This window comes from Oncorhynchus mykiss, chromosome 32 (assembly GCF_013265735.2).
Source record: "Oncorhynchus mykiss isolate Arlee chromosome 32, USDA_OmykA_1.1, whole genome shotgun sequence".
In the NCBI taxonomy this organism is placed as follows: Eukaryota; Metazoa; Chordata; class Actinopteri; order Salmoniformes; family Salmonidae; genus Oncorhynchus; species Oncorhynchus mykiss.
The window spans coordinates 38,313,880-38,339,079 of record NC_050572.1 but is presented as its reverse complement, the minus strand read 5'-3'; the positions used below and the strand labels follow the sequence as shown (position 1 = coordinate 38,339,079).

General features: G+C 45.7%; 1 protein-coding gene across 5 annotated transcripts in view; it reads left to right on the top strand.

Moving 5' to 3' along the window:
* LOC110488444 (RNA-binding motif, single-stranded-interacting protein 3) overlaps positions 1-25,200 on the top strand; it is a 344,118-nt gene that overhangs the window by 209,781 nt on the left and 109,137 nt on the right. For all 5 annotated transcript variants that reach the window (XM_036970692.1, XM_036970691.1, XM_036970690.1 and 2 more), the window contains one exon: positions 4,839-4,930. In XM_036970692.1, coding sequence (XP_036826587.1) covers positions 4,839-4,930 — 92 coding nt within the window. The remainder of the gene's footprint in view (positions 1-4,838; positions 4,931-25,200) is intronic.

The following is a 25,200-nucleotide window of genomic DNA, read 5'->3' as shown; positions in this document are numbered from 1 at the left end:
GTCTGTTTATATGCCCCCTTTATTTATCCTACGGTTCGGACTTGTTGTACACTGTAAGAACGGCCCATGTTCTGAATTCTGTCGCTGTACATTTCAAAAGTTCTGAACAAATAGTTATATTGACTACATCCATCGAGCTCTTGCTCATTGATGTCTTAATAAAAATTACGGATTGACTCTTATACGCTTCTCGTCCCCTTATGCCATAGTTTGTACATCTCAATTGTCAGCCATATCAGCTATGTTTTTTTAAAGGCAGTAAATGAGGCTGAATGAACTGTTCGCTGCCAGACAAAGCTCTGCTGAAAGCCAGGTGTAGCAGTGGTAAGGTGATGGGACTGCTGTTGGGACTCTGCTGTTGGGACAGCTTTATGGATGCCCTAACAGTTTGTGGGCACCGTTTGTCACCGTTATAGTGCAATTAATGTGTTGTTTAGTGTTGTGTTGTGTAGTAGCTTTGCTGTCATGCATCCCACATACTTTTTTGCCCCACTAAGATTTACATGCTAAAATCGCCACTGCCCATCAGGCAAGCCATTTACAGTATTACATTGCCTATTGTTGTATAATAAAGATAACCTTTCACATTGAACAACTACAGTGCTGTTTTTTGTTAACAACCATTTATCATTGTTCACAGCCTCTAAAGCCTTAAACCCATCTCTTTAAGAGTTCACATTGGAACAGATACGACTGTGGCAAATAAATAAAAGATTTCAACAATAAAATTCTTTAACTTCAAGTGCTAAAGGTAGTAGCCTACAATTAGGAAAAACTTAATTGGACACAGACACATAAAGGCTTAGCTAAAAACACTATCTAGACCTAGGCCTATATCATCAGATCCTTTGAGAACTTTGGTACATGTTAAGATATGAACAAGAAATCTAGCCTCAGAGCATATTTCTGTCCTGTCCGTTGCAGCAGGATATGTCATGTCTGTGGTCTTTTCATTGCAAAAGTCCTGATCTGCTCCAAAATATATGTTTGCCGGGTTGTGTCCAGTCCGGGGGACGCTTTCACATCTCTGGGAGGAAGGATGTTAACATTGCACAGCAGCTGAAAATTGTTTCCATCTGAGTGAAAGCTCCTTGGCCACAACAAAACCAGGCTCCAAAAAATGTAATATTTAAGTAGGAAACCAGACAAAAATAGACAAGATATTAAAACATTGCGTTCCAGCAATAACATTCATTGACACCCAAGTTCAAGCAATAATCTAAAAGTACAAAGACAAAATATGTAAAATGTTACTTGATCACCCGTCATCATCTTCTTCTACTGGTGGAGGAGAGAAGGTTTATGCTGAAAGAGAAATTACACAAAAATAGGGTAAAACATGAATTAATTAATAATGTCCTATATCTTGTTATTGCCTGTTTACTGCTACAGCTGTACTAAAATGCCTTGTATACACTTAACCTGCTTCCAGCCCAACAATGGCAATGCAGACAAAATAACTAGCTAGATTTAGCAAACATTTAGCTTCATAATTACCAGCAGGCCAGATGTAAATTGTATTCATCTACTGTAGCTAGCCAGCTAGTTGAACATGTAAAACCAACTTAGCATGTGTCCCTATAACGTAACATGGGGTTTGATTAGCTTTATAATCGATCAGCATTCGCACTACAGTGGCTATTTTTGATAACTAGCTAGTTAAACATGACAAACTGGCAAACTTGTGAAAAGTTTATCATCATGTCATGCATGCCTTAGCACATCAGCAATCAACACTAAATACAACTGGCCAGCTCAGCTAGCTTAGCTATCTTACCGTTGCTTTGTCCTGCCACAAGCCATCTGTAAACAATGGCTAGTTACGGGACGAAGCGAGCTATAATGGTACCTCCATGCAACCGTCTAGCTAGCTATATAGCTAGCAATGAAACAGCTTTTTGATACAGTTGAGACTGTAACATATTTACATGTAGCTATCTTGGCATTTTAAATGTTGACTCATACCGGTGTATGGATTATGATGATTCGCGGCAGACTGAAACACTTTCAAAATAATCCTTCCCAATCCCACTCGGCTTCAACCAGTCCAGTCTGCTTTAGCCACAGAAAGAAGAGCTGTGTCAATACCAGGAGCTCTACTCAGGACAGCACTGGTATTGATAGCTTTAGCTACACTTTGCATGTAGTCCATGATGAAAATATTAATCCAATGGATCTTTCAAATATCCGCGGTTGCAGAGAGCAGTATGTGCCATTTGACAGAGAAGCCTTGAGTGACAGAATGGACTCTTTCTCGCGAGCCCCCTCATTATCTCAACCAATCATGAGTCTGTATTTTCTCTGTGTCTAAACAGCTTTGTGATGGCCTCCTGAGTGGTGCAGCGGTCTAAGGCACTGCATCGCAGTGCTTGAGGCGTCACTACAGACTACAGTTCAATCCCAGGCTGTGTCACAACCGGCCTTGACCGGGTGTCCCATAGTGCGGCGCACAATTAGCCCAGTGTCGTCCGGGGTGGTGGAGGTTTTGGCTGGGGGAGGCTTTACTTGGCTCATTGCGCTCTAGCAACTACTTGTGGCGGGCTGGGCGCCTGCAGGTTGACTTCAGTTGTCAGTTGAGCAGTGTTTCCTCCGAAACATGAGTGCAGCTGGCTTCCGGGTTAAGTGAGCGGGTGTTAAGGAGCGCAGTTTGGCGGGTCATGTTTCGGAGGACGCATGACTTGACCTTCACCTCTCCCGAGCCCATTGGGGGTTGCAGTGATGAGACAAGATCATATTTGAAATTGTGAGAAAAAGGGGGTAAATCAGCTTTGTGATTTCACATTTTATTTATATTTACAGACTACATACGAGTTTGTTATTAATAAGACCTCGCCTTCTTGATGATAGCGGAGTGAACAGGCTGTGGTTCGGGTGGTTCATGTCCTTCATGATCTTTTTGGCCTTCCTGTTACATTGGGTGCTGTAGGTGTCCTGGAAGGCGGGCAGTGTGCCCCTGGTGATGCGTTGAGCAGACCGCACCACCCTCTGGAGAGCCTTGCAGTTGCGGGCGGTGCAATTGCCATACCAGAGCGGTGATATAGCCCGACAGGATGCTCTCAATGGCTCTCATCTGTTTCTCAGCATCTTGAGAGAGCAAGTGTTTTGTACTGGCCAAATTACTCTCGTGGGATGACTATATGTATGCAGGAACCCAAACAGTCTTGGCTTTCGGCTTCCCAACAAAATACTGTCTGCACTGTACCATGTTAGACATGCATACTGTAACTCCAGTTATTGAGCGGTTCATTGTCTGTCATATTGAACTCTCTTGTCTTGACCTACATTGTCCTCTCCAGACTCCTGCAACTGGATTCAGTTGAACACTCTCTGTCAAGGCTTGTGTTTGGTATTCACGGGTCATTTGATCGTTTGAGGTCGCGCCGTAGTGCCGTGGCCTTTTAGCCTTGGTCTCTGAATGGAGCCGACCACGGTGACTTTCCAGTGCCATACAGGTAATCGCTACTCTGAGGAAGAATTACTCTCCTATCTCTGCTGAAAGTAGGTCAACAATCTCTTTCTCAAATCCCCTTCCTGTTCCAACGAGCATTCCTTTGAAGGGATGTCCTGAAAAGATTCTGTTTTATACTTCACCATTCACCTCTTGAATAATATATTTATAGACCGATTAACTGCATCTCAGCTAAGTAGAACAACTAGATCAGTTTTGGCAATATGATTTAATTGAACCTTATTTCACCTCCAGCTCTTACAGTAGTGTTTCCAAATTAACATTTGTCAGTTCTTCTCCTTCATTTTACCACCCTGTTGTTAATCAGACGTGAGCTCAATTCCGTTCTGCCACAGGTTATGATTTTGCCATTATTTCACGCTCCTTTACCTCTATCGAATGCAGGGAAGTCCAGACACACGCATCTGTGTGCGTGCGCACCCGTGTGTGTGTGTGAGTGTGTAGAGGGGAGCCACACCAGCTCGGCCCGGCTCCCCCCATTATCCCTTTCTAATTACACTTTCCTTGTGAAACAGTGGATCAGAGGCCACCATTGACTGCTTTTAATCCGGCACCAAATTTTAATTAACACCGACGCGACCCCGCCGCTGATACATCCCCGGGAATGCCGGGATCACAATAACTCATAAATCACAGCTGCAGATTTCATTCCCGCCTTTTCACCACTGATGAATTTCCAGAGGGGGTGGGAGAGTTGAAGAAGAAAAAAAACAAGGGAATGAACGAAGGCTCTTGTACGACGGCGTCAACCTTTGAGAGATTCTGTTTTGCCGGGGAGAAAATTAAAAATCCTGCGAAATGAATATGGCTCTCTCTGTGCTAATGGGCTGTTGTTGTGAGGAGCTTGATGGCCAATGTCAGTCACTTCAAATATCAAGGGGTTGAAGGTGTTGTTGTTTTGAGGGGAATTCCTTTCATTAGAAGAATCGATAGGCAGGTTGTTGTTTTTTTAAAGAAATGATTGGCATGTTTGTGTATATACTTTATATCTGTGCATTGTTGTGATTCTTTGTATAGTTTTGCTGGAAAAAGGTTCTTAAAAAATGTAGCACTGTATAATGTAGACTGTACTGTAGGACTTTAAACTACCGGTGTAGATTCCTTCATTCAAGTGGCTCACCGGCTTGGTTTGTTATTGCTAAACTGTTCATGAATGCTCCTAATTAGCATTCCTAAGCATCCCCATATGAACGTCAGTGGCGCTAATTATTAAGCGACGTAGTGCTTACAAGATATGAGAACTGGCAGCCTCTCTGGTCATATTACCCATCTATTACTGCTACAATTACCAAGCCCTGTCACTCTCTCTCGCCGTCTAAGAACTCCACCTGCATTCTCCATCATTCTCTCCTTCTCTCTTTCCCTTCAGGATATGGCTTTGTGGACTTTGATAGCCCGGCTGCAGCACAGAAGGCGGTGTCGTCTCTCAAAGCCACCGGGGTGCAGGCTCAAATGGCCAAGGTAAGAACTGTTAGCACGTTAGCATCGCTGCTATATTACGCTAATATAGGCCAGGCTCAAATAGCCAAGTTAAGGAGCTGTTAGAATGTTAAGCGCCACCCTACACTAATATAGACCAGACTCAAATAGCCAAGATAAGGCGTTAGCATGTTAGCATCACCACCATATATGATATTCTAGGCCAGGCTCAAATAGCCAAGGTTAGGAACTGTTAGCATGTCATCAACTTAGCGTCACCCCCACCTACGCTAGGCCAAGCACATTCCTCAGGCATCCCCCTTAGTGGAATGGCTTTGCTCAATAAACACATTTTACAGAGTCCTTCGATGACTTACACCCATTGCATACACTACATTATCAACCGGGTGGTTTGAGCCCTGAATGCTGATTGGCTGAAAGCTGTGGTATATCAGACAGTATACCTTCGGTATGACAAAAAATATATAATTACGTGTCTAATTACATTGGTAACCAGTTTATAATAGCAATATGGCACCTCAGGGGTTTGTGGTATATGGGCTGTATCCAGGCATCGTGCGTAAGAACGGCCCTAAGCCGTGGTATATTGGCCATATACCACACCTAGGGCCTTATTGCTTATACAAGGTCAGCTCGCTCATTACTGAATATGGGCTTTTACAGTTGCATGGTCTGGGAGAGAATCACCAGGTGCCATGTGGTGGACACTGTCAATTAGGCTGTGCTCTGGTTGCAGTGGGCATAGCCGCCTGTCATGTGCTCTTTGATGTGAAAGTGGAAGCAGGTGAGAGGAGCTGGAACATGAGACCCCAGTGAGCTCCACAGCTTGAGAGAGTGAATGGCCATACCATAAGGCCAGGTAACTAGAGGCTTAATTGAACATTAATCAGACGTTTAACGTGTACTGATGCTGCTGGCATTGGTGCTGATTGGAACTGTGGTGGTGATGATGAGGAGGAAGATGAGAGACTTCGATTTTTGTTCACTATTCCAATAATGATGATGGTGAGGATAATGATGCTAGAAATTATGATGAAGATGATACCCCCATTATTGTGATGGAATATAATGGGAGTAGCAGCTAGAGGGGAAATTATATCCTCAAATGCACAATTTACCCATTTCCTCTCTTCACAAGGTGTCTGTCCTTCCTCTAATATTTATAGGAGGCCACATACACAGAATACAGATTAGGGTGTATGCTTTTTCCATATTTCATTTAAAACCTTTCTTTGTATTGCTTTCTGTTGTCAGTCAACATTCCCAGGAGTTGGCTTTTGTCCCAATATAAAACAGCTGGCCTTTTTACAGAGTTTGTGTGTGTGTGAACGTACTCTTGAATATTTCCGGCCACATGAATTAATGTCAGGCATTCTCTACTACTGCCTTTTTATCCCACGTCTGAGAGACATTAAGTCGTTTAGTTTTATTGACTCTCTGTATCTCTGTTTACTTAGTCTCTCTTCTACTTGCTCGCTGTCTCTCTGTCTCGCTCCATCTCTTTCCCTTTGTGTCTCTCTCACACAAACACACAGCCACTCACACTCCCGTCTACCATGTGTTTGCCAGCCATACATTCAACAAGGGCAATTTAGTCCCACCCATAATTAACGTGGCAGTCTGTAGCTGTGACATTGAAACACCGGTTGGTTGCCGCCAGAGGCATCAAACAGGAACCCAGGTGAGCATTACCATCACATCCTGCAGGTGTAAATCATTGTGGCGATGGCTGCCACCCCGATGACTGAACACGGTCATGCTGGGGCTCATTCTCTTCATTCTCCACGCCCCGAGGCTCCATTTTTGTCACGTAGATCTCCAGCAACAAAGTAATAAACGGAATTGCGAGTCAGAGCCAGAGGCTTTGAGCTCGTTAAATAAAACCGTCGGAGTAATCAAGTTGCGCCTTCTTTTCCCGCCGCGGTGCCATTAAAAGGCTTTTATTGAGGTGCCTTATTTTAAACACGGCTGCGAGGGAGGGAAGAGAAGAAGGTAAGAGAAAGGTGGAGAAATGGGTCTTTATTTCTTCTTCCTTCTCCTTTTTGTCTGGATGTCCCCCCCTCTGAATTGGTAATACCAAGGAAATGTGAAACATTGGCTTCCTTTTATTTCCTCCTCCCCCTTGGGGACTGTGACAGCATGAGGGAGGTTGAGAACCATAATTGAGGTACCTGAAGGACACTTCCTTGTGCCTCCCTCGCTGTCAGTCACCTACAAAGCAGTAGCTTGGGCGAGCATGTGTGTGCGTGCAAGTGTTTGTGCGTGCGTCTGTGTGTGTGTGTGTTCATCGGTGGGGAGTGGGGGGGGGGGGGGGGGGTCCTAGCTGAAGACTTCATTCTCCATGTCACTGCGTGTGGAATGCTTTTTCTCACCGTGCGAAGACTGACATTAAAAGAGACAGAATGATAACAAGTAATCGGTCCGCTTCTCCCATCGAAGATGCATTCCTGTCAAAGAGCTCTCCTCCTCAACTCTCCACAGGCTGCCATTTTCCCCTTGAGCCAATCACACTGAATTATGGGGTGAGCGCCCTCGATTGTGGTGGTTGTGTCGGAGAAGCAATTCCACCTGACAGCTGCTAGCTCTCAGACAACAACCCAGTCTTTATGGAAATGATCTCCCTACCTTTGTCTTTGTTTGTCTTGTGCTTGCCGAGATGAAAACAAAGCTCTCCCTCTCTCTCTCTCGCCAAGCTACCTGAACCAGCTCAGATTAGCCATAGGGTCCCCAACATCACACGGATATTTACACGTCACACTCCCTTGAAATACATATTTAGATTCACCTTGTATTCAATCTCAAATCACTGCCTCCTGAGCTAACAAACATTACCATGTTTATTCTCCAGTAATAGCAGAGGCAAATCGGAACGCAGGAGAAAATAACTACTTTTTTTAAAAGCCCAAAATGAGAGCCTCGGGTTCATTTGGATGTGGAGGGTGTTATCGGGGTTGTTATTGACATGTCATATGTGACCGACCGTCTCAAATCGGTCTTATTTAGCAACATTTCAAATCGTTTTTTTTATTTTTATACATTGGATAAAAGTAGAGACTCAGCGTTAGGTTGAGTTTTACCCTCTCTAACTCCGGGCTGTTCACCCTCTCTGTCTCTGCTCGCCCTTCACTTTCTGTCCACATTAGAGTGAGGGGGAAATATCTGGCCCATCAGGCAGCTGTCTCTGTTCGCTGTTTGGACATTTAAGGGCCCATGGAATTGTTACGGTAAGGTTTGGGCTTCGGTCAGGGCAACAGCCCAATAAACGTAGAATAACGGAGATTGACATTCCTATCTCTCAGGGGAAATTTCAATATTGCATTTATATTCATACAAACAGCGAGGAAGCTCCCTGTGGGTGGTCTGGGCAGTCAGCGGTGGTATGATTTTCATTATTACCCTATTATCCTTTTAAGGGTGATTTCTTTGACACAGTTCCTGCACTGACGCCACTTTTACAATTCAACGAGACGAAGGGTGACCTCTGGACTCCAATCAAACGGATGGTTGACGCCGTTGTTGGTGTGGCTGAGAATAGCTAGGTTAGCTTAGCATAGCCGCCCTGCACCACAGGCTGAGGTCAACTTTGGCTTCTTCTCGGGCAGTGGGAATCTATTCAGAAAGAAAGGATAATTGGCTGGACTAAAGGATACAGGTGCCGGTTCAGGACCCGTCCCTCTCTGCAGTTTGTGTTATCCCACCTTGAATATGATGCCATTTCAGCAAGACATTGCGAGCTGTTTTGAGAACTGTGTTTTTCATAAAGCATAATGGTGTCAGCCAGAAGATAGTCGTAATAAGCACATTTCCCGGTGTGGCGCCATCGAGACTGGGGGTGTCATAGAAATTATGGTGTAGCCTAGTAGATCCTCCGCTCCGTATATGTCCGCCTGTCACAGCCGCTCTTTGAATACGCCATATAGTTGCATATTCTTGTATCCTTATCAACCCATTCCTCCTTTAGTTTATACTATACGTTTCTCCCCCTCGTGACAGTATGACAGTATCACTGACTATATGGGATTCTGCGATGCCTCCCTAGGTTCCCCTACACATGTATATTCCTCTCTCTTTATCTCTCTACGTGCATGCGTTGCATAGACGCCTCACGCTGAAGCCTCACCTTAGCGGCAGCGCGCCTCTCGACCCTCCCTTTCCCGAAGTGATACTTTTGAAGGGCAAAACCAGCGCGAGTGAGAAGGACCATCTGACTAGCTCCCAATACCGTGCCCCGTCATTGGCTCGCACCGTCTCTGCGCTCTAATTACGCTTCAATCATACGGAGGAGCGCGGCGTGCGGTAAATTATTTCACAGAGCAGCTTGGAGACGTGCAGAGAGAGAGAGAGCGAGAAGGAGAGGGGGAGAGTGGGAGAGAGAGGGGTTTGGCAGAGACCGTGTCACCACAGACAGCCAGCTGCAGCAGGAGACAGGCCAGCACTAATGAACAAAGTTACAAACTTATCAGAGGGAGAGAATGTCTGGTCTGCCACACTCCCTCTAGGGGAGCGAGAGTTACAGTAACCTTTAATGGACATTGGCATACATCACCATCCCAATACACAGAGAAATACTTTAAATTGATATGGGATTTATTTTTAATTTTGTTACTGTTTGTTAGAGTTTGTCGTGACTCTGCTTTGTAATTCAATTCATTATACGATCCTATCTGTAGTTTTAATGGCACTACGAACAAAGACGAATAGTATTCTAATTAAAGTAACATTGGGGCTTTATTCAGTGAATAGCTGTCTATTTTGTTACCAAATTGCCTAGCAGTGGCCCTGAGCCCAAAACTGTGTATTTCAAAAGGAGTGAAGGCCAGCCTCAATATGCTCAATGCTGCCATTGCGTCGCTTTGAAGCAAATAAAAATATATATAAATACGGCTTTTCAGACTCAACAATGGCCACCGTATGCAGTTATTCGAATCCTTTTGATGTGGCAACTGTGTCAAGCCCCTCCCTTAATCCCTCAATTGATCTGTGTCCACTACCAGACTGAGGGAGAGCCACTTCAAAGGACCCTGATTCCACCACCGCAGACAGACCCGACGAAGCAGCACTTTGCATTAGTTTACCCATTTGGTCAGAGAAAGGACAGCGATGCTCAGAACGTGTCTTCAATTGAAGCGATGCTGGACAAAGCTGGATAGTGTTTAAAATCGGTGTATTGTTATGCCTTCATGGTGTTAGCCGTTTTACCTACACTGTAATCTGTACATTTTACGTCTAAATTGTGGAACAGCAATCTACTTAGCAACATATTACTTACAGATTGTCAGAGAAAATGGCTCATGTCAGGGGCTCAGAGGTTTAGTGAGGTTGAGGTCCGAACATTTTTAGCTGAAGCTCATTTACTGCATTTCTATGCATATTGTAATTCCCAACAGTCATTTAGTTATTATTATTATCCCGAGTGGCGCAGCGGTCTAAGGCACTGCGTCGCAGTAGTCCGGACCTACACACACACTTGTGTGTTTGTTCCTTTGATGGGAGTATGTTGTGGGCTTGGTAGGCGGATGTGGCTGCAGTAGAGAGCTTTAAGCTCTCCCAGCTCTCTCCCAGCCCAGGCCTTCCGTGCGAGCCGCTGATTCAGTTGCCCCATTTCAATTTGTCTTCATCAGTCATACCAATTAACTCGGGGATTAGATTCCTCGCTGCCAGCAATCTCCGGCCCTCCTCCCTACCCCTCCCTCGTCCTACCCTCTCTGCCAGCATGCACGGCCCTGACTATACACATTATAGATATGTTTAAATCTACGCTCCACTAACAGCTCCCTTGTAGACATTCTTATCACTGGAGGTTTCGCACTCCCAACTGTCGGTCTTCTTAGTATTCTGTGTGGTGGGTGGACTTTGGCGTATCAACAGAATTTTAAAGGAGAGGAGAGACTTCTTGACCATGTGTTTTCTTAAAATTCTGTGTGGTGGACGGCCTACCATTTTGCCGTTTCCACACATATGTAAAGGAGACTACTCCTTGACCATGTCATTTTCCTCTACTTGTCATCCTTCACGAGGCATGAGATGGCAATTTCCCCTTACAGCCTGGAAACGGTGAACTGTGAGTTTCCCCTCCGACCGAACCAGCAGGAAAGTACCACGAGTGCCAACCTAAACCATGCAGTGAAGTAGTAGGAGCTATTTAAAGCTAAGGGAATCCAAATGACATTGAATGACGAGCCTGTCCCTGAAGCAGGTTATTTTCACGTTCACACACACACGTGGCTTATTTCGTTTATTAGATAAGCCACATCATGCTATCACTTTTTTTTTATTGTTATAGCGCTATGCTGTCATAATGTATGAATTAAGCTTCCATACATTTAGATGGAGAGAATAACATAGAATGTATGCGTGAGGTAACATTTCTAGGGGTAATTCATCTGTAGGTTCTTCTTTCTAAACACACATTAATCCACCGCCTTCCTGTGTAACACACACACACACACACACAGTAGACGAACGAAAGCGCCACTAGCCAGGCTATGTTTAATTCACTCTCAAATGTAACACGATTAAGGTACCCTCCCACCATAGCACAGTTACATATTCAGGGCTTAAAGCTCCTGTCTGCGTGAGTTTACATTTCTACCGCGCTGAGAAAGCCTCTCAACGTAATTAAGATGTAATGCTAATTCTGGGCGCTGCTGCACAGTCTGTTTGGATTTCCGACTGGCTGCCGATGGTAACACAAACAAATAGTGCCGACCGTGTTACGTGCCTGGCCATTAACGAGAGACTAATCACGCAGGAGTGAGGCTCATGGTCGGGTTTGTCCTTCTCATCCCGTGACAGTCTGGCCGTCACCGGTTCGTCACTGTCTGTCTCTGTCTCTTTTTGGCCATCTGTCCCCCCCCCACCATCACCATCCCTCTCTCGCTCGCTCTCTGGTTCTCGCTGTCTCTGTCTGTCTCTCTCTCTCTGGTTCTCTCTCTCTCGTTCTCTCTCATGTTCTCTCTCTGCAGGCCCCTAATGAATTGTGCAGGCATGCCATGTTAAATTAGACTGACAGTTTCCATCATATAGGTAGGGGCTGTACTGTAGGTGGACTCTGAGACAGAGCAGCATAGAGCTCTGGCCATGTCAAAAGGCCCACGCATCAGCCAGAGGCTGCCTTGTGACTGTTGATGGATGGGGAACTGTGACACCCATGTCTCCTATTCAGACTAATGAGGGAGAGGGAACTGAGGAAGTAGTGGGCTCTGGCTCTCTGGCTTTGGCAATGCCGTTTTTTTCCCCCTCCATCTGAATGTCACTGTGTGTGGCGGTGTGTCTGTCCAATCTCTGCTAGTGGTCTCCGAGTGGGGGGTGAAAGGTCAACAACAACAAAAAAAAGAAGAGAGCAGTGAATGTAAAATCTGCATCTTCGGGATGAAATTAGCCTTTGAGTTTTCGTCTCTCTGGGGGGAAAAAAAAGAAGGAAAAACGTGAGGGAGTCACTCTCTCAGGTCCCCAAAGTCAAGGTCGACCAGGAAACCAGACTCACCCAGGAGCTGCCCTTAATGAACCTCTGTCCCAGCAGACGCATGTCGACTGACTGCTGGTTATTGAGCAGGGGAGGTGTGTGCGTGCGTGTGTGCATGCTTGCGTTCATGTGTGTGCACGCATACGTGTGTGTGATGAGGGGGTCTCTTCAGAGTTCACATATGAAGCTGTCTCCAGGGCCTCAGTCAGAGCAGAGTGAGAGCCAGTCAGCAGTTCAGAGACCACGGGGGCAGGCCAGATACTCGGGGTAGAAATTATCACCATCTGCGGGGTGATTCCTCCACACCACATTTTGCTGTCCGGGGTTGTTTACCCTACATAACATACTGTACATCAGCACATCCTGAAAACAGACCGAGCCCTCCTCCGGGGCTGTTAACCTTGAGCCCTGTGTGGATCTGCGTGGATGATGCATGTTCGGCTGTGTGTGCTTGTAAAATCACTGGGAAATATGCACGTTTAACTCTTCTTAGACATAGCGTTTTGAGTATGTTCACATTCATCTAGTTCAATGAGTTCGCTTGTTGACTTAATGACATTTTCAAGGAAATATACACATTTACACGTCAATCACCATAGTTCCCTCTCCCTCGATGATCCACTTATGTTTGAAGGTTGCTCACATGGCTTGGCTGTGATTCTTTCACCTCCCCCTCCCCCCTCCAAATCTGTGATGTGCGTGGGGGTGTCTGCTGTTTAAATGTGTTCTCTCCGCCTCTGCATTGTGTCAATATTTTGTCTGCGTTCTGTCGTCTGTAATTTGCTGCAGAGTTGTCGCCTGTGATGAGTCTGTTATGTCTTTGCCTTGGTTATGTCTCACTCACTTCTAGCTTCCTGTGCTAAGGGTGCTCCTCCTGTACCGCGTTTATTGTGTCTGGCTTCTCGTGTTTGGTCTGTGTGCTATGCTTGTGTTGCGCCCGTGCTTGTGCCACTGTTATCATGGCATTGTCTTTGTACTTTCGCTATGTTGTCTTAGTGTTATCTCTTTTGATGTTAGTGCTATCTCTTTGATGTTAGTGCTATCTCTTTGTTGTCCGTGTGTTATCGTCTTGCAATCAAGGCAATGGCTTTGTGTTGCAACACCTAGTATAATCGTCATGCTATCTTAAATGTTATCTTTTAGTTAGAGTTGTCTTTGCAGTAGTCAGTAGTCTTATCTAAGTCGCATCATCCCCTCTGGTGTTATCTTAGTATTTTGTCTTTGTAGTTTTGTGATTTATATAATTTTGTCCTGTGTGTGTGTGTGTGATTCCTCCAGTGTTTCTGTGTTGTGTGCTCATCAAGTCCTCCATGTTTGTGTTTACACGGCTACATGTCTGTGTTGTCCCTGTGTCGTTATGTTTGGTGCAGAGCAGACCTGATTGAAACCAGATGGCTAGTCTTTGGGAGTCTGACAACTGAAGAAGTAATGGCGAAAACAGTAGACAAGACGAGAGAACCAGACATGCCATCAACTACAGAGAGAGACAGAGACACAGAGAGAGACAGATTTATGCACAAGGAGCATCCTATCTGGCTTTCTCTCTCTCTCTCTCTCTCTCTCTCTCTCTCTCTCTCTCTCTCTCTCTCTGCTGGGATGTGACGTTCACACAGATGCCTCCTGCAATAACCGATGGAAGAACACGCTAACTATCAAATGCATTATGAAGCAAGCCGTCAAATAGTATCACGTCTTTAGGTTCCATGTTGTGTAATCTGACTCTAAACCGTTAAATATTTCCGGCTGTTTGCGCCTCGTACAATGGTTAATGCTCCTTTCCTTCCTAGCCAGTCTGACGGCGATGTTTACATCCGATTGTCAAATAATATACATTTACAGAACATGATACTCAAACAGGAAACCCTAAGGCCTTGACGTTACTTCTGCTAGCTCCCTTGTGTGAACAAATCAGTTGCGTAGGAATTGTACAGTACGTTCGCCAAACGGCCTTCTGGGGTACTTTTGTATTTTGCGAATACTGGATAACCCGAGGCCTGTTGAAGGTGTGCTGCCCCAGGACTGTGTTAGAAGAGAAGAAAGATTCAAGGATCCTTCCGAGTCAAGCCAGGGACGTTCCCTGACCCGAAGTTCCCTATAAGAAAGATCTGGAACAGACGGTAGGTTGGGAGCCGTTGCCATCTTGAATATTGGATCCCTCCCTCGCCACCCTTTTGAGGCAGATTGAGTGGATGCTGCACACAGAGCTCATCCTCTGCCTGATGAACACCCCTTCAGTACGTCACATGATCCCCCATCTGGCCTGGCTCTGCTCGAATCTACAGGCGCAGCTTGGACGGTGTTGCAAGCTGTAACCTTGTTTAATATTCGCCATGACGACAGGCATATAGTATTCCCTAACAGGTTTTTAGCTAAAAGCAAGAACGTGGATGTTTACAAAAAGCATTGGCAATTGAATGAAAAATGCAAAAAAGGGCTTTGTGAGAAACTGTGCGGTTGTTGTATCCGGATCTGACTCCTTTTCCTGATAGAGTGGTTCATCAATCTCCATGGAAATGGTCACACCTGCTTCGATAGCTAGCTGATGGCACAGTGTTGCCTTGAGAGAGAGGCAGGGAGCAGAGAGAGAGTAGAGCGAAAGAGAGAGGGTGGGGTCTGAGAGATCCAGAGGAAGTATAAATGTGCCTCCAATCAAATTATTGGCCAATCAAGTCATAACGTGAGCAATTCAAGGCCTACATCAACGGGGATAATCTCGTTGGCTGTGCATTAGGGGCCTGAGAGGATATGGGGTCGGCGAGGAGGGGGGGTGGAGCTCTTAGTGGGTGCGCTCAGTGGGGGGTCTCAGAGGAAGAAGGTTCTTTGATAGGAGTTGAGAGATATTTTTCACGTTGAATGAGGGGTGGATGGTGGAGTTTTAAATAATGTCTCGATCGCTGCCTATGGCGTATCGCTGTAAGAGACCGGGTCGAGTAGAAGGGTTGATTTTGCCTGTGTTGCCATCTGCTTCTGTCTCATTGGTCATTGACAACATTTCTCATGTGTCCAATTACGAAAGAGGATTATGATCTGCTTGTGTGCTGTCTAGTGACCCCTGGTCATATCTGACTCACCGGAGGTATACAGGAGATTTTGTCTGTACATAATGTTATATTGCAGTACTACATATTTGCATTAGTATTACTGTATTTGCTTATACGGTTGGCTCTCAAATGTTGTCTTTTAACACAGCTTTTGTTCACAATATTTCACCATTCCGACCCAGCTGTGGCAGATCTACAGCTCGCTCCATTGTTAATAACCTATGGGGTTTGACGTCTTCAGCTGTGTGTATAATGCCACTCATTGTATACATTCAGTGTAACATCTCCCAGCTTTGAGGTAGTCAACCAGGAGGGCTTACACCTGGAGAATCACTATGAACACACAACTACAACATGCCTGGCGTTTGAACAGTAGGGGCTCCAACAAAGACTCCCTCTCCAAAGCCGATGTTGGTTTCCGGAGGTTTGACACTGGCGTGGAGCGCTAATCAGGCTCTGTTTCATGGCCTTGGAAAGGGTGCCCCCCCCAGAGAAAAGACCTGACAGTTTTCCATGCGATTTGCATGTGGAGGGTTCCTGAACCAGCTCCCCTTGCTCCGCCTCGTGCCTGGGTATCCGCATAGTAGAAACAGCTGCCAGGGGAACAGCATGTCGGCGGGAGGGAGGGAAAAAGGGAGAGAAGGTAATCACTTTTGGAAAAATACTGCTTCTCCGGACCCTGCCAAGAGCTCGTTTGTGTTGTGGCTTTTCTACTGGAAGCCCGTTGCTTTGGCTCTCTGGCTTCTTTGGTTCTGTTGGTTCTGGCATCCCCTCTCTCCAGAGTTAATACAACAATGAGGGGTTTTTGTTAAAAAGCGTCTCAATGGTTGTAAATGGACAAAAACAATGGACAGGAGAATGATATTGGGGGGGGGGGGGGGGGGGGGGGCTGTTTTTGATCGCCGTGAAGGCATGTGTCTAAGGATGTGAGAGTCCCGAAAAGAGTTCTACAAAAGTGTAGTATTATGAAATCACGGCTGACTAGGGGGAGCAATCCCCTTTTTATTGGGGAGCATGTCCTTATTTCCCTGTGGCAATGACCAACACATCTGATCTTTCCCCAATTCCCTGAACCAGAGCCACCCCAACTGACTGACTACAGCCTGTGTCACGATCATGCAGTCCCGCCTTTGAAACGTGCCCAGGCAACTGCAATATTCTGCGTGTTGAGCTATTTTAAAATGCACATACATGTACAGTAGCCGAGAACGGATTATGCATAAACAGTAGCATCCCATTCAGCCAATCAAGCAGATCAGCTTGAGGGGAAGTGACAAGTTCAGCATTGTGCTGGTTAACATCTTATGAATACCTTCTTCTCTAGAACAGATGGCCTGGGAGTCCGGGATACAGCCAAAATAACCCTTTCCCGACGCAAGGAAAAAAGCCTGTTTGAATTCATCTGTCTGTCATAATCAGTGAGTATTTTGGGGGGGGGGGGTTCATAATGTAAACATTGTTTTCACACACACGTGCAAAAAACAGAAGCCTTTGAAACTTTGCATCATTTTTGATTGAATAGCGCCTCATTATTTACCGGCAGCTTATCGTCTTCCATCTACTAAGCTTCGAATCTCTGTGATAGTGTCAGTCATGGGAGATTGGAGTGGTTTTAGCTATCCGGAGGGAGAGGAGTAAAAGAGTGCGAAAGAGGAAGAGAAGGATCGGTGAGAGGTGCAGGAGCTAGTGGAGGAATAGAAAGGAAGGAGCTGTACATGTTTGGCGGAGGTATATAAGTGTCCCTGTCAGCCTGTAATGACTGTGTGTTGGAGGCCGTTCAGAGACTCTGGACCTGCAGGGGAGCAGCTTTCACTTCCCCTGACACACATTCTCACACACACACACACACACACACACACACACACACACACACACACACACACACACACACACACACACACACACACATCTACTCTCGCTTAGACAGTGGGATGAGTCAGAAGCTCTGCTGGCTACTGTCCCTCCCTCCTCCTCCCTCTCTTCCTTTCCATTTCCCTCTTTTCTTTTCCTTTCCTCTCCTCACCCTGCTCTACAAAGGTATGTTTAATACATAAGGGCCCTAATCGCTATCGCAGCTGTGTCGGTCCCTCCAACCGTCTGGCTCTACGCTGTGTGTTCTTTCTCCTCTCTTCCTCTCTCATCCTTCTTTTCCGGTCTTCTCTCTTCTGCACCGCAGGATCATACAGAGAGGCCATTCTCATAGACCTCTGTCCTCAGGTGTCAAGTTCTCTTTCTCTCTTTCTCCATTTCTGTCTCTCTCCCTCTCTGTCTTTCTCCCTTTCTCTCCCTTTCTCGATCTCGCTTTCTCTCTCTCGCCATTCATTATATATGCCTTGTTGGACTTTAAACACCTCACATGATTATGGTGTGTAGGAATGAGGTTGAATAGGCCTCTGTTACCTGGTAACTACATTCAATTGCGTTCATATGCAAATAAGTACAGTAGGCTACTTCTTCAAAAAAATGTAAAAGCACCATGAATTATTAACTCTTAAATGTAACTACATGTAATTTATAATGTAATCTACGTCCTCCCAGAAAGTAACTATTTATCCTGAGAAGACTCGTAAAAAAAAAATAACTAGTAATGCTGCACACTCCAAGAAAGGTTAAAATCTTACCATTCTGGTAAAATAACTATAAATTGTTGAAGTGTAGTCACTTTTGAGGACACAGGCTCCAAGTTAACAGTGCAAATATGATACAAATATGGAAATATTTAATATGACGTTTTTCTTATTAAACAAAACTGTATGAATTAGCCTTGAAATTACTTTCTAAATATAGTATAATCAAATGATAATCACTAACTATAATATTTCACCTTCCTTATAACTTTAAAATACATGTATGTTTATTGTTAGAGAATTTTCTGAAGGTCTCTCGCTAAAGGTCTGTCTCCCATCGCTGTGAACGTCACACAGAGCTTTAGCTTGGGAACTCGCCTTTCATCTCGTATTAATCTTGTCCACCACATTTTTTTTCTGTTTAAAATCTAAGAATTGTTTTAGATTAACGGCTATAAATCAATCTATAGTGATGAAACCACTCTCTCCTGCTGAGCTAAGATGTAAGGATTGCAGACGTGCTAGCGTTCAGTTGATAGACAGTCGAAAGAGCGAATTAAATGGTATCCCAGCTTCAAATGGTTTCAGATTTCACATCCCACATCACACAGGTGGATAAAATATACTATTCTGTCTGTGGGAACCTGGGCTATTGCTCAATGCAAGCCATTGTGATCTATGGTGTCCACAGATCGATTTATAAGCAAAAATGGCAGTTGTAACCGGTACCAGAACCACACAGGTCCCCTAAACATCGAAATGTACATCTAAAAGGTTTTTAAACAATGTAAAATGTTCTCTGGAATCATTTCACATATTTTGGAAATGCAGAAGAGAAATATGTGATGGAGCACCTCTGTATATACGGTTGTGTTATATGACCAGGGCCCGTATACACAAAGCCTAGGGTCAGTTTAGCCTTTTAGATCATAATGAATAAGATTATATGGATAGATCCTAGATCCGCACACAGCCTCGCAGCCTCTACGAAGTAGACAGATCTGTGGCGTGCCATCGTTCAGCGCGTTGCATAGCCATCAGTAAATGCTGTCAAGTGAGCGCCACTCAATCCCACAGCAATCTCTCCCACTGTCCTCTAGTAGTCTCCCTCTCACCCGCCATCAAAAACACACGAGGTGGAGTCTCCTATCCACCGCAGCAATGGATGCAAACGGAGGCGTGCGTTGGGGAAACTGGCTGACATTTGTGCGTCTGATTAGAGCACGAAGCACAACACTTTGTAATTGATTGTGGCCACGGGCTGCTCACGCTTGCCTCGCCTCTCTCTCTCTCTCTCCCTCCCCCCCTCACCCCATATAGCCTCTCAGAATCACTGCACCTCTCTACGCCCCATTAGCATGGCTCACACACATGCATGCACACACACACACACACACACACCCCGTCCGCTCCACTGCACCCATTCCAATAACAACCTTTTAATGGGGCTGTGGTTTAGTTGAGCGCCCAGACTATCCCATCCCGGAAGCGATGCATGGAGGCTCCCATGAAAAAGGATGTTTATCCCACCGCCCGATCAGTATATAGGCCCTACAGTATAGACATGGCTCCTATAGACAATGTTTGGTGTCTGAATGAATTCTATAGGTCTAGAGACGATGTGTTGGGTCAAGAGGTTAAAGGGATACTTTATGATTTTGGCAATGAGGCCCTTTTATCTACTTCCCCAGCGTGCTAGCAGATACCCATAGACTTCCAGTCATTTAGCTATCACTAGTTAGCGTTGGCTTACGAAGCTACCTCTAACTTCCTTCGTACCGGACACAGAGACATACAAATGGCATCCACGAGTTCATCTGAGTAGTAGGTAAAGGGGTCTCATTGCCACAATCCTGAAGTATCTGTTTAAGAGCGGCAGAGAGTGGGAGAAGGGAGTGGAACAAGGGAGGGAAGGAAGGAGAGAAATGAAGGAGGGCGAGATGGAGAGAAGTTGTGCTGAGTGGTATGTTTTTGGAGGGAGGAGAGGAGTAGGGGAAGGTGCTCTCTAGTAATTAACAGTGGAGCTCACCCAGGGAGGCGCCACGTGTCGAGGAGCCATTAGACACGTAGCAGGGAGCTAAGCACAGAACAGGGCAGCCATTCTGCTGACTCTGCTTGCGGCAAGCCTCCCCCCGCACGTAACAACGTCTAAATCACCTCGTGCCTGTGCCGACACCACAAGGAAGGAGCGACACAGCCAGGAAAGGTGAGGAGGCAGGAGGAGAGGCAGGGGTTGGGAGTCCGTGTTAAGATCTATATTTGTCTTATGTGTATGCACACCCGCACATGAGTACATGCACACACGGACATACACACTCTGTTTTTTTTTATGATGAGGTACGCACTCATCTACAGTAATACGTAGCTCCTTGATAAGCAATGTGATCTGTCATTTAATTGCTAAGCTAATAATTCCCTGTTTGCCAGAGTGCACATTGGAGCACCTATTATGGCACCTATCCCACTCTGTTAGTGCTCTGTAGTGTAGATTGCAGGTGTCTGTAGTGTAGATTGCAGGCATCTGTAGTGTAGATAGAAGGCGTCTGTAGAGTGCACGTGCCGTCTCTCACTCGCTGATACACCAGTTTGCTGTGACCTTTAAACAGGCACAGTCGGTGTCTTTTGCCACCGAGCACACACACATACACATACATGCACACTCAGACCTACCCACACACCCCCACACAAATGGGAACAGTAATTAGCGAGGGCTCCCGGGCCCCTCTGACAGGCTTTTCAGAGGAGAGAGAGAAAGGGCAGGGTGACATTTGGGCAGCAAAGTAGCACAGTCATCACCGCCGCGCTTCACAGAATTATCAGCCGAGGTTGAGGGTTCAAATCCCCGAGTCCATAGAGCGACGCAGCCGTTACCCCTTAGACAAGACGCTGCCATCAGATAACCGCCCTGTGTAAAGTGTTCAGCGCAGTACACAGCCTTTTGGGATTGTGCGTCTTCAGTCTTTCGTGGCCCTGCGAGTGCCTTAACACCTTAAGTACCAGCTATAAATGATACATTTCTACTTAGCCTGGCGAAAAGGCCGATAAGCACTGCTTTCATAGCAAAGTGTTACTGCTTTACACCTTGAGTGGACTGGTTACAAGCCTATTGGCGTTATTTGTGTTAGTTAAATGAATAAGCCCGGTTAGATCTTAAGAGTCTTGTTGTGAGAATAGCTGCCCTCGGGCTGGACCTTGCTTAGCTCAGCCTGGCCAACCAGTAAAGGGCCCTTCATTGAGAAAGAGAGAGAAAGGGAGGCAAGTGTGAGTTGCCTGTTTGACGGATGGGTCAGGATCACGCAGTCCCTGTGACCTCATTGCTGGGACTAGACCCAGTCACTCATTCCCAACCAACAATGAGCTAGGCCTGCGCTGCAATGCCAAGCAGGTTCTGATTTCTTGGCTGCAACGTACTGTGACGCAGCCTTCCTCTTGAGTGAGCGCCAAGATCTCCCACACGCAGAGATTTGATTTGATTAGATTTTGGGGATGAATAATACAGTTAGTGTCAACTATGGCCTAGAAGATAGCACAGGCAAGTATAATGTATAATTTCCAATGAAGTCCTCAATGGGATTTAAAAAAAAATAAAGACCGACACGGATTTACCCGTACTAACAAAATCAGCTGGGGAGTCTCAATCACTCGCACAAGCAGAGGAGTGGTCCAATGTATGGTGCCTCTCACTGCTGTGATAGCATGGCTTCCTGACCCTCGAGAACAGCAGAGGAGACTGGGGATGCTGTATCCTGTACCCTTGAGAGATGGTGACGCAGCCTTACGCTTCATGACAGCTCCGTCGGCGTCTGATTCTCTGACAGGTCCTAACCTTGTTCTGCGGTCCTCCACAGCTCCGTTGGTAGAGCATGGCGCTTGCTATGCCAGGATGGTGTGTTCGATTCCCGGGACCACCCATATGTGGAAAAAATTTATGCACGTGTGACTAAGTCGTTTTGGATAAAAGCGTCTGCTAAATGGTATATTATTGTACACTGTATGTGATATAATGTGGAACGGCATTATTTTATGCACTGAGCATGTCTTGTGGCTTGTGAACATCTGGTACATTGCGCAGTACTTAATGTTCGAAACTCTAGTCTATACTGTACATCATTTGAGTGTCTTTACTACCCCGTTTTTGCACTGAACACGCCTTGGCTTACGAGCATCTGGTGCATTCATTTGAGAATTACACATTTGAATTCAGTTGTATCACAGACTCTGAGGAGCTTTGCCTTCAATGAAACATACGTGTTTTAACTGTGCTTTGGGCCGTCGTCGTTTTATCTCGCTCAGAAGGAAGGGAGTGTTCTTCCTCTCTCAGGGAACAGAACAGGCAGCGACAGTCCTCAGAGGCTGTCTCGAAATCTAAATGCCAGTTTTTACTGGATATCCCTCTGATCTAATTCTGGAAGACCAGGCCAGGCATGACAGAGTCTGTCAGACAGACTGACTGGTACACGCGCACACACACACACACACAACTCCCCCGCACACACACACACAGACCGATCGGTACATGCAAGTCAGTGACCGAGAGTCAAGAGAGATTTAAAAGCAGGCTCTGTCGCTGGCGTCTTCCGTCATATTTAAACGGGGTCCTGAGAGACATAAACACAGGAAAAGCAGATGGCTCCCAGTGGTTTAGGCGTATGAGCTGTAATGCCATTAGCAAGGAAATGGCCGCTGCTCCCTTCAGCTTTTTTACGAGGCAGGTTTGTATACAGGTCTAAATAAAAACCTACGGTTTGGTTTCACTGGGTTTTTTGGTTTCACTTTGGCATGTTTCCTCCATTACTCTGGCTAGCTCTTGGAGTCCTGATGTGTCCCTCGTTCTCGTCCTGGACTCCATTTTTGGCTTTACGATACACTTGTGCATGTCATGCTGGTATCACAAACCCCTGTCCAGCATTTTAGCTCTAAAAAGTATCCGTTTGTTGTCTCGTGTTTAGCGCAACTTTCCTTATTTTTTTTGTTGTTGTCAGTGTTCTTTCCGCATTTCAAGCAGTCGACAATATCGCCTCCATCAGCATTTACATGTTCTGCTGTGCTATGCAATGAAAGATGGCAAAACGTGATTATGGCAGCGTGGAAAATGACACTGGTTCAGGGTAACTACCTACCATGACATTTGTTACTTTACCGTGTCACTAATGCCCAGTCCAGGGGTGGCATGACACAGTGGGTGGAGATAGATTGACTGCTTTGGTTGAGGGTTTATGCTATGCGTTTGGGTTTAACAAAACGAAGACACATGTACCATGTTAGATATAGAGTTGAAAATGTATTCCAATTTGAGTTTGCATCTCAATATTACACTTTATACACATCAAACTGAAATATAACAAAACCGTTTGACGTAGAAACATGAATGTTTATGAATTATTACAAATATTAAGAACATTCCACCCATGAGGTTACTAGGTCATTTGACTGCAGGAAAAGTCTACGAAGGGTGGAGTGACATGTGCGTGCCTGTGGTTTTGAGTGAGTAATGCAGTGGTTGAGAACAAGCGAGCTTGGCCAGCGCCAACAGAATTGTGTCATTCTGGAGTGGGTTTACTTAGGGCGCCGCACGGCGCTGAGCTCAGAGGTTTCCAGCACCATTTCAGCTTGTTTACCATGGCCAAGCTTCCATTTGAAAGCCTTCAGCGTGCCATTAAGTCCCTCCTGGGGTAAAGCCTCCGTCCACTTTGTTCCCTCTGAGTAGAGCTTTTTTCGCAAAAACGCCTGCCCGTACACGGCTTCTTTGACTTTGAGAAGGTTCTGCAGAGATCATGTCTGTTTGTGTTCGTGTTAGAGATTGACAGACTTCTGGAGGATTCATTCGGTCAGAGGCAGTTTGAAAAAAAAGCCACACACAAAAAAAATTGAGGCACTGATCCCAAAACGAAGCCGCATTTACCTGCGTGTTGCGGCAAACCCTCACATTACACACAGAGAGAGTCGAGAGACCGCGAAAGAGAGGGAGAACAAGCTGCTTGAGGGCCTGGAAAGTTTCACCCCCTTGCCTCTAAATATCTGTAGATCATTATCTCTGTGGCCCGGTGTAGAAAGCCTTTCATGGTGGGCTGAGGTACTCCAGTCACTTACGTCAGATACCGCCAGACCTGTCGCGTTGCCCAGCAGGTTCCTGGAAATGGTCTGGCGCTCAAGGACTGTTCTGGGGTCAGCCCACCTCATCTGGCAGTGGAACTGCAGAAATGGAGGAGGAAAAGGAGGAGGGAATCAGGGCAAGTCATTATCTGTGTGTGGGTCTTGTCTGGAAGTCTCCTGGGGAGAGTAGACTGAAGAAAGCCCGCTGACAGTGAGTGAGAGGTCGGGCTGAGGCGACAGAGCATGTTCTCTCCATCTCCCATCTCTCACAGATACACGCGTACACTTAACACCTTAAACACACAAGAGGCTAGGACACAGGCATAATAGACTGACTCACATGTACATGCACATGCACGCACGGGCACACACAAACACACCTGCCACTCGCACTTCCCTAGTTAGCAGGGTGCTCCCCTCATCAGTGCCACTACCTGGAGGGTGTTGTTTACAGTGTGGGCGTGAGTGATGAGGAGAGAGGCAGGGCGTGCTTCCTCTCTTTACACCCCCTATCCACAGGACACAGCAGAGAGGTCACACACACACACACACACAGGCTCACAGGGAGGTGTTGACACTGTGGTAAATGAGGATCACCTAGCTTATACAGAAGTGTTGCCCACAGCGATGCAGTATAAGCATGATGTGTACATGAAATAGGATGGGTTTTTTTTTAAGAAAAGTTTTTAGAAAATAATAGAATAGAATAAAACACAATCTTTGCTCACGTCTCTTACAGACGACACGTTACAACGACAATAACACAAATAACAGTTACGTTCACGAATCAACAAAAAAAGTAAAGGATCATCATCTTAGTGCGAGTTTAAAAATAAATAAAAAGTTGTGTATTTTTGAAGTTGCTTTTTGAAGGGAAATATTGTTTCAGTCTTTCCATGAGCTCACGCCGCTTGGATCAGTGTCTCTCGGTAGAATGAGGTCTTACTGTTGTTCTCCTTTAATCAACCACCTGTCAAATACAATCTACTTTATCTTCTTCCACTGCGTAGGTTTCCTATTCATCATTATTCAACTTCACCCATTGGCTGAAAAACAGTACAGTGATATCATGTGTACGCTCGCGTGTACGCTCGCACACTCACACATATGAACACACACAAACAC